The 14,080-nt window shown below is 38.0% G+C and overlaps 1 protein-coding gene across 1 annotated transcript in view; it reads right to left on the bottom strand.

Moving 5' to 3' along the window:
- CFAP69 (cilia and flagella associated protein 69) overlaps nucleotides 1–14,080 on the bottom strand; it is a 72,946-nt gene that overhangs the window by 34,916 nt on the left and 23,950 nt on the right. The window contains exons 6-11 of the mRNA XM_027847918.1: nucleotides 13,805–13,903; nucleotides 9,537–9,686; nucleotides 9,232–9,409; nucleotides 4,515–4,638; nucleotides 2,345–2,393; nucleotides 2,094–2,215 (exon numbers count right to left, since the gene is read on the bottom strand). Coding sequence (XP_027703719.1) covers nucleotides 2,094–2,215; nucleotides 2,345–2,393; nucleotides 4,515–4,638; nucleotides 9,232–9,409; nucleotides 9,537–9,686; nucleotides 13,805–13,903 — 722 coding nt within the window. The remainder of the gene's footprint in view (nucleotides 1–2,093; nucleotides 2,216–2,344; nucleotides 2,394–4,514; nucleotides 4,639–9,231; nucleotides 9,410–9,536; nucleotides 9,687–13,804; nucleotides 13,904–14,080) is intronic.

The following is a 14,080-nucleotide window of genomic DNA, read 5'->3' on the forward strand; positions in this document are numbered from 1 at the left end:
TTCCCATTAATCTTTATTCTGTGTTTTTTGAGCAGACTGCTTTCAAAAGCCTCCAGGTATAGATACACAAAGTAAATTGACTACAAACCATGTGGTTTATCCTGAAATGAAAACAGTACATAATAAACAAATATCAAAGAGATTTTGGTGCAGTCTGTCCCCATGCATTAGGTCTCTCCTTTAATAACAAATCAATAGGAAGAAGAAATTCCAGGGAATCAAATAAAAATTTATCAAAATGAATATCCAACCTGAGAACTTTTCTGGTGCTGTGTGCTCTGAACAAATGAAGAAAATCATAGTACTCTATGAAGTGTTACTATAAAGTAATGTGATATTTGAGATAAACAGACCAGAGTGGCTATATTAATTTCAATGCCACTGCCTTCAGAGACAGTTTCTGTGCCAAGAAACCCAGTCTCATTACTTTATAGAACTTTTTCGAGGGAAATTTAAAGGAGATAAAAATGTCCAGATAAGCTACAAAACAGATAAGCTGCAAAACTTGATATTGTGGAAGAGAACAGGCATGAGATAGAAAAAAATAACAGAGCAGGTTTGATGCCCTGAACAGGGATTAAACACACACACACACTTTATACACTTACTTTTTGACCCCAGAGTTTAATTAAGAATATAACAGACTGCTCTGAATGTCTTTTGGCTACTTTAGAAATTCAAATCTACCTTTAGGGGACAAGCATTTACCATTTAGCAGGATATTTAAAATAATATGATGCAACACCCTGAAGGTAATTCCAAATAGGAACTCTAAAAACATTTCAAGAAATTGTTAGAATTGTTGGCATATTTACATTGCCTCCCATAGTGACTGTTTTGGAGGAGATGCTCATTTGAATATGTAAATTCTGATGCATCAGTTAAAAATATCATTATTCTAAATATGTATATGACTATACAGATATAATACAAATTTACATATAGAGATCATATTGTATTCATCAGAATTGGGACAAATGGTCTGATAAATAAATATCAATTTTGCAAAGTCTTCTTAAAAATGTGCTTTTCCCTCCCTTGAAACTGAACTGTCCTAGAAAATTATGGTTGCTTATTTGTTATACCTCATATACAATAAAGAAGTTTAGGATATAAAAGATAGCCAAAATTTGTTTTAATATGTTGTATTTCACTGTTATTAATTCTGTATGAGTGTGTAAAGGGTGTACTGGGTACTGGGGGATATCTTAGATGTGTCTTTATGTAACCATCATGAAAATTTATAGTCAAGTTTTAAAAATTTTTTTATCCTAGTATTTTCAAATAAAGGTTTAAAAATATGCAGGGGAAAAGCTGCTGTCTTGTCAAATGATTATTAGTCTGCTGTTAAGAATAATATCTGAAACAAAACAGAAAACATGGTCCAAGGTTTGTACAAAAAATAGGAAGCATTTTCACTTGAAATACCATGGGTAGTTCATAGGAAACAGCTGAGATGGATTCTTCAGTGTGGAAATATGAAGGCCAAGAGGTAGCCTGATGGAAGTTTACAGAGTCATTAAGAATGTGGATAGGGTAAACACAGACTTACAGTGCCTGAGTATTAGAACTAGGAAGTTATCTCATAAAATTTGAAAGAAGGGCCTTTAGGACAAATAGAAAGAAAAAAGAAGTTGTAAAAATAAATTTGGTGGCCAATGATGTGGCAAATTCATAATGGTTTTCAAGACAGTGGTCATGTCATATAACCAAGCCTACTTACAAAGCACCATCTGTTCCCAGTGTCAGAGTATGAGTAAGCTGAATTGACCACTCGTCTAAATAGAGCACTTGGAATTATTTATGAACCCATCAGGATCTTGGTTTTCTCTTTTCCTTGGTTTATGCTACCTAACATTCTTTATTCAGCAGTTACCTGAGAAAATTTTAAAAAGAAGAAATTTACATCAGTTAATTTTTCTACTTCCTATGGTAAAAACCAATCCATCAAGAAGCATTTATTAAGCACTTACTACTACTCCAGGATACAAAGGCAGAAAATTGAGAATGGGACAAAGTCTGTAGCTCCAGACTTCAAAGAAAGTTGGACAATTTTCATGCATATTTTACTTATTTGCTTGCTCACTCCTCACCTGTACAGTTGGCAAATCTCTACACAAAACCACAATGATATTAAACAGCAATTTCTTCAGCTCAAAATCTTCATAGCTATTAGAAAGTTTAAGTCCTTTTACCAAAGGATCTTGACTTTTAACTGAAAACAAAATTATGACAACATTACAACCAAATCCTATCAAAATAATCACGATCAGGTTAAAGAACTAGGCACAGATACAAAGCACTGACATTACAATAAATAACTGAAAATAATTCAAGGTCTTACCTTCATTAAATGTTGCAAATAGTATCAAATCTCGGGTAAATCCACTTTCCTAACAAATTGATAAGACACATAGAATATTAAATCATAAATATGGACATAAATACTTGAGAAATAAAACCCCTGGCATACTCTCTTAAATGTACCTATAGTTTGTCCATTTACAAGTAGGAAATGCATGGCAAGTGGTCAAATACTCTTGTGATTTTTTTTGAAGTTATGATTTTTGATCATTTTCAAAATTTCACTTCTTACTTTTCAGACTTTTTCTAGGCTATTTTAGGATATGAGTGTTTTATGAGCTATTTTTCAAAATTTTCTGACTATCCAAAATGTGTTCAACCTAGAGAGGTACTGACTTATGTTCTACTTTATCCATATCTGTATCACCTGAGGGGAACAAGAAGGAAGAAAAGCAGGGTAGCCTCAAGCTAGTTCTATTCTTCCTGGTTGTTGTTATTATTATTATTACTATTGTTTTTGTCATTGAAAGAACTATTCCCATTACTAGTGCTTTTTCCACTACCAAATTCTTAAATAAGAAAGCCCCAGAAATTGACTACTAGCATGCAAATACTTGACAATGGAAGAAGATATGAAATAGTACTTTAGTCCTAGGGTAACAAACACTTGCCTAGTTTTTTCTAGTAGCACTTTGTGAGTTCTCTCAACTCTAATTTAAATGAGGGCTGTGGAAGCATGACAAAGCCAGAATTAGTCCATGCTCACCCCGGAGCCTCTATAAGTCTATGGAGCATAAACCACTTTAAGAGGTTGTAGTCCTGAGTACTAAGATTATCTTTCCTTATCTCAAACACCTATGGAAAACCATTGAGGCCCTGGTTAAAAGAAGCAAACAATCAGTCAACAAGCATTTATGTGGTAGGCACTAGGGATATGAAGACAAAAATGAATAGTCCCTGACCTCAACATTGGGGGCTAGAGCTTCCTAAGTTGGCCTGGGGCTTCCAGTCACATAAAGAGTTTACCTAGAATACTGTTGTTGTTTTTGAGTCTTTCAGTTGCATTCAATTCTTCATGACCCCATTTTGAGGTTTTCTTGGAAAAGACACTGGAGTAGTTTGTCATTTCCTTCTCCAGCTCATTTTACAGGTGATAAATCTAAGGCAAACAGGGTTAAGTGACTTGCTCAGGATCACACAGCTGGATTTGAACTCACAAAAATAAGTCTTCCTGTTTCTAAGCCCAGTGCTTGATCCACTGGGCCACCCAGCTGCTAGAGCAATAGCCTATTAAAGTAAGGTAGATTACATACATAACTCTTTGCTTCTTCAATGTGCTGCCCAGAAATGTTAGCCTGAGGCAGGTAGCAGCACAGTGGATGGATAGAATGCTAGACTTGGTAGTCAGAAAAACTTGAGTTCAAATGTGGCCCCAGATACTTACTGGTTATGTGACTCTGGGCAAGTCACTTAAGTTTTATCAGTCTCAGTTTTCTCAGTGGGAATAAGAACAGAACCTACCTCCCCAGAGGGTTCTTGTAAGTTTAAAATCAGAAAAGAATATATATGTAAAGTACTTTGCAAACCTTAAAAGCACTATGAAAATGCTAGCTATTATACTCTTTTTTTGAAGTAATTATTAAACTCATGGATTAAATTAACTTCAACAACTATGTCTTGAAATGACTACAGCTGCACATATAAGAAACTGCTCCCAGGGCTGCAAGTAATATAAAGATGCATAAGGGATAGTTCCTGCTCTCAAGGAGCTTACATTCTAAAAGGGAGATATCCCAATCAAACAAATAATCACATTACATTGTGGAGTGTGTTGATTGACACAGAGATAGAAACTAAGAGCTATGTGGATTTCTGAAGGAGGAGATCACATGCTATCACAAGAAGTCTTAGAAGAAGGACCATTTGCAGGATCAACAGAACGTAACAGAGGAAGACTTTCAGGAGAGGAAGAAACAAGAGAGCAAAGAGAGAGAGGCTGGAAAGCTGCCAGAATGTCAGTTCTAGGACATAACTGCTAAACACTGTGCCACCTATGGCGAATCTCACAAAGATGATTTCATTGTACAATCTATGGAAGAGTGCAAAAATGTCATGTGGAAGACAAAAAAGTGGACTGTTTGGCATACTGACAACTCTACCGAAAGCTCTATGGAAGCAAAACAAAGGGCATTGGACTCATTAATACTTACAATCATTGGTGCTCCAGGGTTTTGTGCTATAATTGTGGTGATTACTAAGATGTCATTCCTAAGCTGACGATCATAATGACGATAACCTTTAGTAAACAGATTCTTAAATACTTCTTTCAAAGCCCTAGGGGGGAAAAAAGTATTTTTATATTCTACGAAAGTATCACTTTTACTTACATGAACTGATTGAAAGTGAAGTGAGCAGAACCAGGAGAACCTTGTACACAGTAACAGCACTACTGTATGATGGATGATCCACTGTGAGTGACTCAGCTATTCTCAGCAATACAAAGATCTGGTACAATTCTGAAGGACTCATGAGGAAAAATGCTACCCATCTCCAGAGAAAGAACTGGAGTTTAAATGCAGATCGAAACATACTGTTTTTCACTTTATGTATTTTCTGGGTGTGTTTTTTTCCCTTTAGGTCTGTCTTCTTTCATAACATGACTAATAATGGTAACATGTTTTACATGATTGAAAATGTATAACCTATATCAGATTGCTTATCATCTCAGGGAGGGAGAAGTGGAGGGAGGGAGGTATAGAATTTGGAATTAAAACTTAAAAAAAAGAATATTAAAATTGTTTTTATATGTAATTAGGAAAAATAAAATATTATTTAAATGAATGTTAAATATTATATTTACATATAGCTAGAGGAAAATAAAAATATTATTTAATTTTAAAATACCACTTTAGTAACAATTTCCTTTTCAATGGTATATTTTTCAACTCCAAAGTCTAATCCCAGGTTCAAATGCGAGATGACATAATGGATGAAAAGCTGGCCTTGGCAGGAAGACCTGGGTGCAAGTCCTGCCTTTGCGGGACCTCAGGCAAGTCCCTTGACTCTTTGCGCACCATGCAACTCTCTGAATTGGATGTGATATTTTAAGTCTCTTTTAGTTCCAATTGTATGAGCTTATGAAATCAGAGCTAGGAGCTGAGGAGGCAGGTATGGGCTAGGTAAGTTAGATTTTGGAGCAAATGGACTTCTTAAGTCTTGCTCTTCAAAGTTCCAACCGGGAAACAAGGATTAGTTTTGATAAGGTCCAATGGCTAAAGCAGGCCTGGGAGGGATTCTCATGAATTTGCAGGGGCTATGAGATTATTTTTCAAAGTCTGAATATTCTAGTAGGAATTCTAATTAGGCCAGAAGGGACAATAAAATTAAATAATAACAAAAACTAGATTTAAGTTGTCTGTCAGGTTATCAAGGCTAAGCAGTCCTTTGTCTTTAAGTAGTCTTTTATCAGAGTAACTATTTAAATTCAAGAACTCAAGTGTTTCATAAATATTCATGCTGTTATATAATATAGATTTTTTAATGTAAAAAGGTAGATGGAGAGACTGATAGATGACTGCTAGACTGAGCTTCTCTGGTCAGGCCAGGAGAGACTCTTTGTGAGCCTTACACTACCCGTGTTTCCACTGCCACCTGCTGACAGCAAACAGCCAATACAAATCTCATGGAACAACCAGCCTTCACAACGCACACAGAGAAAAGGCCAACCTACTTTAGTGACCTCGCCATGACGTTCATTTACTTCCCTTCAAGGTTAAGATAATGCACCTGATTTTTTAAAAGTGGCAAAGAATGAAAACCCCTTCATCACCATTTGGGTTATTTTCTTTCATTCTAGGCAGCCTGTCAGCAGGAGAGGGGTTGACGGTCAGAACAGGCCATCGGGAGTAGCTGCCATCTCTCTGCCAAGACAATGGCTCTGCCTCCTGGATTGCAGTAACGATAGCAAAGTAACACAGGAAATCTAATAATTTGGGGGTCATTTTATGACTCTTTCATTTATATTTTGAACAATGTCAATTTTTACTTCAATAGATACTTTCCTTAAGTAGCTCTTGCCCTTATGACATAGGATCATTAAACTCTACTACTACTACTACTACTACTACTACTACTACTACTACTACTATATAATATATGTTCATAAGATGATGTATTTAGAACTGGAAAGTACATCAGAAGTCATTTTATACATGAGGAAACTGAGGCCCCTTATGGCATTTTAATTTATGTGTTAACCATTTAATTCTACTTTCAGCCAACCCCCTCATCCTACATGTCCCCTTTTCCAAATGGCTCAGCGTGACTTAGATGTTTATTCAAATTTAGTCTCTTTTACCCCCTATAGGCACCTTTTTCATTTTACTTTGGGCCCACTGCATATTATTCTCTTTTTCATTGTCAGTTATGTGGTTGGATACCTTCCTAACAGAGAGGTGGTGAAAGCTTAGGGAAGGCACAACAGGGATGGGGGGGCAGTCATTGAAAAGCCAAAGGTTAAAGCCACACAAATCATCAGCATTTCTATATATTATACACAAAAAAAGCAGGAAGAGGTAGAAAAATACATTCCATTCTATATAATGTGCAAAATACTTGAGTCTAACTACCCATATATATACATATATGTATATTAACTATATGAATAAATATTACCCAAATTAATTTGCTTATTTAGTGCCATACCACTTCCATTTTCAAGAATTCCAAAATCACCTTATCTGACCAAAACCTATTGGTTTTACACCTCTTTCTCTGCCTTCCCTTACCAAACTCTCTTCTTTGTTTGCACTGTGACCTCCAATCCCTTAACCCCTCAATTTTCTCCAAGGCCAACTCCACTACACTAGCCACTCTCTCCTCTTTTCTTCATCTTGACCTCTTGGTAAACCAATTTAACTCCACACTGTCCTCCTCTCTTGCATTCCTAGACCTCTTGTGATATCATCAATTCCACCCTATACTCTAGCTCTTTTTGCAGTGACAAAGAACTGGACACTAAGGGGCAGCCCATCCATTACCGAATGGTTGAACAAACTGTGCTATGTGAATGTAACAATGTGACTGAGCTGCAAAAAAGGCTGAGAGAGATTATTTCAGAGAGACCTGGGAAGGACTGTATGTACTAATGCAGGGTGAAGTGAGCAGAGCCGGGAGGACAACTTACACCATGGTAACGCTGTGAAAATGCATAACTTTTAAGGACTTAAGAGCTCTGATCAATAGAATGATCGACCATGATTCCAATGATTCCAGAGGTCTGATGATGAAGAGTGTTGCCTACCTACTGACAGAGAGGTGATGGATTAAACATGCAGAATGAGATGCATGTTTTTAGATATGAGAATTTGTTTTGCCTGATTATGTAAATTTGTCACAAATTCCTTTTTATTTTTTCTGGGTGGGAGGAGGTGGGTGGGAAAGGAAAAAAAGAGTTTGTTAGTTGAAAAAAAGGAAAAGTCAAAGAGATGAGCGATGGAGTTCTCACATGTGAGGAACTGTAAGTAAGCTGGTATTGCCAGATCACAGAGTACATAAAGGTATGAGAAGATGTTTGTGAAAAGTCTTAAATGCCAAGCAGAGGACTTTCTATTTGATCCTGGAGATAAAACAGAGCTTACTGAAGAAGGTAAGGGAGTGAACTACATTTTAGGAAAATCATTTTGGCAGTTGAAAGGATGCTGGATTGGAGTAGGGAGATGAGGTAAGGAGACCCCTTAGAAGGTTATTGCATTAGTCCAAGAAAGGGATGATAAGGGTGTGAACTAAATTGGTAGCAGTGTGAGTAGTGAGAAGGAGAGAAATGTGAAAGTAGGACCAGACTCCCTTATTCAGCCAAATAAATCTCATAAACTAAAGCAAGATTTGATAACAGACTAGATATGTGGAGAAAAGTGACTGGAAGAGTCATGTTGCCTTTAACAGTAATAGGGAAGTTTGGAAGAGGGGAGGGCTTGGGAGAGAGACAAGGAGTTGTTTTGTACATGGTAAGCCTCAGATATCTACTGGACAGTTGGGGATAGCTGGAAATGGAAGACTGGAGGTCCAGAGGGAGGTTAAGGCTAGAAATAGAGACCTGGAAGTCCTTTGCATGGAATTGATAACTGAAACCATGGGTAAGGATGAGGTTGCCAAGAGAGATAGGCCAGAGAAAAGAAATGAGGGCAAAGTACAGAGCCTTGGGGACCACTCGCCAGAGGATGACAGGGATGGAGATCCAGCAAAGGAGAAAGAGAAAGAGTGGTCAGATAGGTAGGAGGAGAAGCAGGAGTGAGCAGTGTGTGAAGATCCAGAAAGGAGAGAAAATCAAAAAAGAGACTAGGGCTAGAAATGGAGATAAGAATTACCTGCATAAAGATAGGAATAGATGAAATCACTGAGACAAAGTGCAGCGAGAAAAGAGAAGAGGGCCCACCACTTGGGGTACATGTGAGGTTTGGTGGAGGAACATGGATAATGAACTAGCAGAATTAGAAGGTACTTGAGAGACTTTAACTCTCTAACTGCACTCTAGGCAATCTGGGCCTCAGTGACCTTATCTGTAAAATGAGGACATTCAATGACCTCTAAGGTTACTTCCAGCTCTAAAATCAATGGGCCTATCAAATGTATATAAAAATAGTAACTGGTATATATACATACATACATAATAGAGATAGACGGATAGATAATGCTTTAAGGTAGACAGTGTTTTCCTCATAACAGCCTGGAGAGTTCTGTATTTCTTCCAGTTTTATAGCTGAGGAAGGTGAGGCTGAGAAAGGTCATCGGGCCTCACTGACATGACTAATAACTGTTGGAGCCTGAATTACAACTTTGGTCTTCTGATTCCAAGTCCAGCGGTCTTCCCACTATACTGTACTACCTCTGAGATCTCTAGGCTTTCTTATGTTATCACAAAAGACTTACAATAAACATTCGAAGTTACTAAGCTGTTTGATGATTTCCTCTTTTGAAGACTTTTCTAATAAATTCCATAGGATTTCTGATGAACGGAACAGAAGTTGTCCAGAAGGATCTGGGTTATTTAGGCAGGAGCAAATTTTGTTGGCTGCTTGTGCTTTTATCATTAAATTACAATTAACTTCTGAAAACATACAAAACACACACACAAAAACTGCATGAATTATTTGTATTGTGAAATCTTCGCTTGTTAGTCAGAAACATCTAAAGTGATGCATGAAAGTTGGTTATTTTTAATGATAAATACAAACCAGAAGTAGAGAGATGCTGCAAAGTTTTAAGTAACCATAACTTTTCAAGAAGTTCAGCTTGAAGGAGGTCCCATGAAAGAACTAAAGTTTCTGCCAAAGCCCCTGATTCAATCATCTGGATCTTGTAAGCTGAAGTGACTTGCTGATAACCTATGAAAGTGAGGAAATGGGCAGTTATTATGTATAACAGCAGTATATATATACATATGTATATGTATATGTATATGTATATATACAGGCACACATATATACATATACATACGGGTATATATATACAGAAACACATACATATGTGTATATACATACGCATATATACATACACATACATATATACACATATACATACATATATACACACATATATACATACAAATGATGCAGTTTAGGGGTTCAGGGGTGCTGGGACTCCAATATCACAACACACAGGTCCTGCCCAAAAGAATTCGACCCAAGCCTTCTTTCAGCCAAACACAAGGTTTATTAGAACATCAGTCATATTGGGCAGACTCTTAAGGAGTCTGAACATTAGCGTGAGCTGTTGGCTAGATTATAAGAATCTCAGCAGTGGCTAGATTTTAAGAATCTAAGCATCTTAATGGAGACAAGATGGACCTTATATACTGAAAGACTGTGGGAGAGACCTAGGAGTGGCCAGTAAGCTGGGGTGAACAGATCTCCTGGGACCTGGACCTCGTGGCCAAGGGAGGATGGAGCCTAGCTAGGATTAAGGGTGGGAAATGGCCAGGTGCCATAGGGAGGTAAGACAATGGAAGGGAGATTGGGTGTAGCCACAATGAAAGGCTAGTTGATGGGATATAGCCTCAGGCGAATGCCAGAGATTTGGTCATGTGGGAAAGGAAGTCCAGGGTTTTTCCTTTCTGGGGTCCAGATCCCAACCTCATCACATACATACACATATACACACATATACATACACACACACACATATATATACACACACAGAGTTACAGGCAGTTGGCCAATACATAAAGCCTTTTTTTTTTAAAAAAAAAAGGGAGGGACTGGAAAATAGTAAAATTTAAAAATCAACAAATCTTATTCTAACAGATAATTCCCAAATTTCCTAAAATTTTAGGAATAAAAAGAAAAAAAATCCTTTTGTTAATTCTCAATTTGCACTTGAAATAGAGTTTAGTAGTTTTCCTACTGAGTTAGATATATGACTAGAAATCATTCAAGGTCCGACATCTGTGTGGAGGTGGCAGTGTATTACCTAATTTGCAGGATCCTACATTGAGACAAATCCAATGCAAAGACTCTTCCTGGCTTGGTTGTTGGACATCTTTAGCATAGCCCCCCCCATCGTGGAAACTGATGAGGAATTACTGCATCGTCCCAAAGTGCAAGTCCACAGGAACCAATGAGGGATGGTTTCATCTGGTTTGTGGAAGATGCCCCATTCTAGTGAAATGAGGGGACTCTTCTGATCCCCTGCTTACCCATGAACAATCATTCGATTTGTCTCAATGTAGGATCTTGGAGATGATGACCTGGAGCCACGAATGGCTGGCTCACCAGACAATATGGACCATGAGTCACTGACAGTACAGATCTGTGGTGAATATAAAATGTGTTCAGCAGGTGCCTAAATTCCCAGGAGTCTTTCTTACCTCACAGGAGAGTAAAACAGAGATGATACATTATGTTGTGACCATGTGTTAATGCATGCCAATGAACTTTTGTGTTTTAAACATTTATTGTATGTTGGAGGAAATAAAATAGCTCTCCTACACGTTTTCACTTTGTGCTCTGAGAACATTTCTAGAAGAGACCCTCTTATTCCTTTTTAGGGAGACCTTGGGAATGAGCCATAAGTAAATATATGTAAGAGATGTTCCCTAGGACACCAGGGTGAGGTCATAAAGAGAAAGAGAGTATGGGTGGGGGGAGGAAAAGGGCGGGTAGTAAATCCAGATCCTTTCTCTTTGAAGTTAGATTCTCCCAGGACTGAACCCAGGTCCATTTGAACCCAGAACAGGGATGTCTTTTCTGGGAAAGCCCCAACCCAGGCTGTAGATGACAATGCTAAGCAGAAATTGAGTCCACTGATGCTAGATTTTTAAATGGAGATTTAATTTAGATTTCAAATTTATACTTTTATAAGGGCCTCTAGAAAATTTTGTCTACTTTCACTTTGAGCCAGAATCAGAGAGTACCTGAAAGACTCAGTCTCTGATGGTCACTGCCTCTTGTGAACACTAGTAGGTCTAAAACTGATGACGCTCAGCAGGAAGTACTCAGGGTCCAGAGAGCAATTCCCTACTATCCCCCGACTCCCTTCTTTCTCTAATCTTCAACCTTACCTTAACTCCTCACTCCTTCCCTAATACTCACAAACATGCCCATCTCTCCTCCCTTACTTCACCCATCCCCACTAGCCATGGTCCTAAATCTCTTCTCCCTTTCCTGGTTTAACTCTTGGAGGAAGTTATCTCTTCCAGCTGCCTCCACTTCCTCTCCACTCACTCTTTCCTAAGCCCTCTGCTATCTGGCTTCCAACCTCATTACTCAACTGAAACTGCCTTCTTCAAAGCTACTGGTAATCTCTTCAATGCCACATCGAGCGGCTTTTTCTTGGTCTTCATCTTTCTTGACCTCTGCAGCATCAGATAATTCTTATTTTCTTTTACTAGATTTCATACCCCTTAACTGTGGGTATTCTATAAGCCTGTCCTGAGCTGTCTTCTCTTTTCCACCTATCATTCTATCTCACGTTCCTGTGGATTAATGATCAATTGATGAAGATCATTCTCAGATCTACAGTCCTAATTCCTCTCCTGAGGTCAGTCCCATTTCACCAATTGTCTTTTGGACACCTCAAACTGGATTTCCCATAGACTTCATAGACGACATGTACAAAACTCATTTTCCCCCACTAGAACCCTTCCCTTTTCTGATCTTCTCTATTACTGTTGAAGGCAACACTATCCTTTTAGTCACCTAGAAGTTTTGCAGTCTTGATGTCATTCTCCACACCTCACACTCACCTTACATATCCAAACAACTGCCAAATCTTGACAGTATCAACCCTCACAACCTCTCCTCTGTACAATCCCTTCTTTATACTCACAAAGACGCTCTCTTGGCCCAGGATTTGGTCATTTCCCACTTAGACTATCATAACAGCCTTCTACTTGGCCTCTGGGCCTCAAGGCTCTCCCCACTCCAATCTATCTTTCATTGAGCCCCTACAGGATTTTCCTAAGGGGTGTTTCTGACCATATCATTTCCTTACTCAACAAATTCCAGTGGATCTCTACCAAGATCAAATACACATTCCTGTTTGGCATTTAAAGCCCTGAACTAACTGGCTCCTTCCTACTCTTCTGGTCTTCTTACATGCCCTCTATGCTCCAGCAACATGGGCCGACCGACAATTCTTCTCCTTGCCTTTTCATTGGTTCTTGTTCGCATGCTTGGAATCTTTTCCCTCCCAACTTCTCCACCTTCGTTCAAGACTCAGCTCAAATCTCATTTTCTGTAGGAGTCCCTTCCCAGTGCCTCTACAGCTAATGCTTTCCTCTCTGGGATAACCTTCTATCTACTCGCTGTCTGTCTTGTATATGTTTCCTGTTATTTGTATATGTGTCTTATATTAGGATATGGGGTCCTTAAGGGTAGGGATTGTTTCTTCCTTTGTTTTATTTTGATCCCCCCCCAGCGCTTAGTACAGTCTGGCATACAGAAAGTGCTCAATAAATGCTTGTTGACTGACCTACTGACGTCAAGGCCTGCCAGGTCTTAAGCTTTGCCCGGGTTACCAGTCCTGCTTTTACATAATGATCCCTGTTCTGCTTGCCACTCATAACCTGGTATAACCCATCCCATCTTCCTCCACTGATCTCCTCCCAAAAGAGCATAAAGAATTATTTCTATTCTAAAAATATCTGAGAATAAGGCTTGAATTAGATGATGTGAACACATTAGTCAAAAAAAGTGATAAAAATATTATGGATGATTGTAAAGTATCTTATATGATAAAAAAAAAACATGTCCTACATACTCAGATACTATCAATTGTAAGGAGATGTATAAATGGTAGACCATTTACAAATTGTGTTAAGTACCTAAAACATTTTAAAATAAAAGGTACATAGAAAGTTAGTTTTTGTTTAGAATCAGAAAAGATCTCAAGGCTCTAGAAAATGATTTGATTTGTATATACCATAATGAAAAGCCTTCCTCCACTCAAAGGGACTGCAGTGGATAGAGAGTGCCAAGTGGTAAATACAAATGACATACTTCACCTGCAATTTGCTTTTTCAGTGGTTCTGCATGGTAAAAGTCAACAATACACTTACAAAGCTGTATCCTCAACTCAGAATTTGGTACCTTTATTAAGTCACCTGTCAGAAAGAGAAAAGCAGCATTCAAAAATATAATCATTACAAATCTTAAATAATATTTAGCTTCCAGTGATATGATCAACCTTCCCAGTCACCATTTTTGTGATCATCACAAGTGCAAATTCAGTCACTTTCAATCATCAAGCATTTCTTAAGTATCTCCTATGTGTTAGGCAT

The sequence above is a fragment of the Vombatus ursinus genome, unplaced genomic scaffold (genome assembly GCF_900497805.2).
Source record: "Vombatus ursinus unplaced genomic scaffold, bare-nosed wombat genome assembly UNPS02005459.1, whole genome shotgun sequence".
In the NCBI taxonomy this organism is placed as follows: domain Eukaryota; kingdom Metazoa; phylum Chordata; class Mammalia; order Diprotodontia; family Vombatidae; genus Vombatus; species Vombatus ursinus.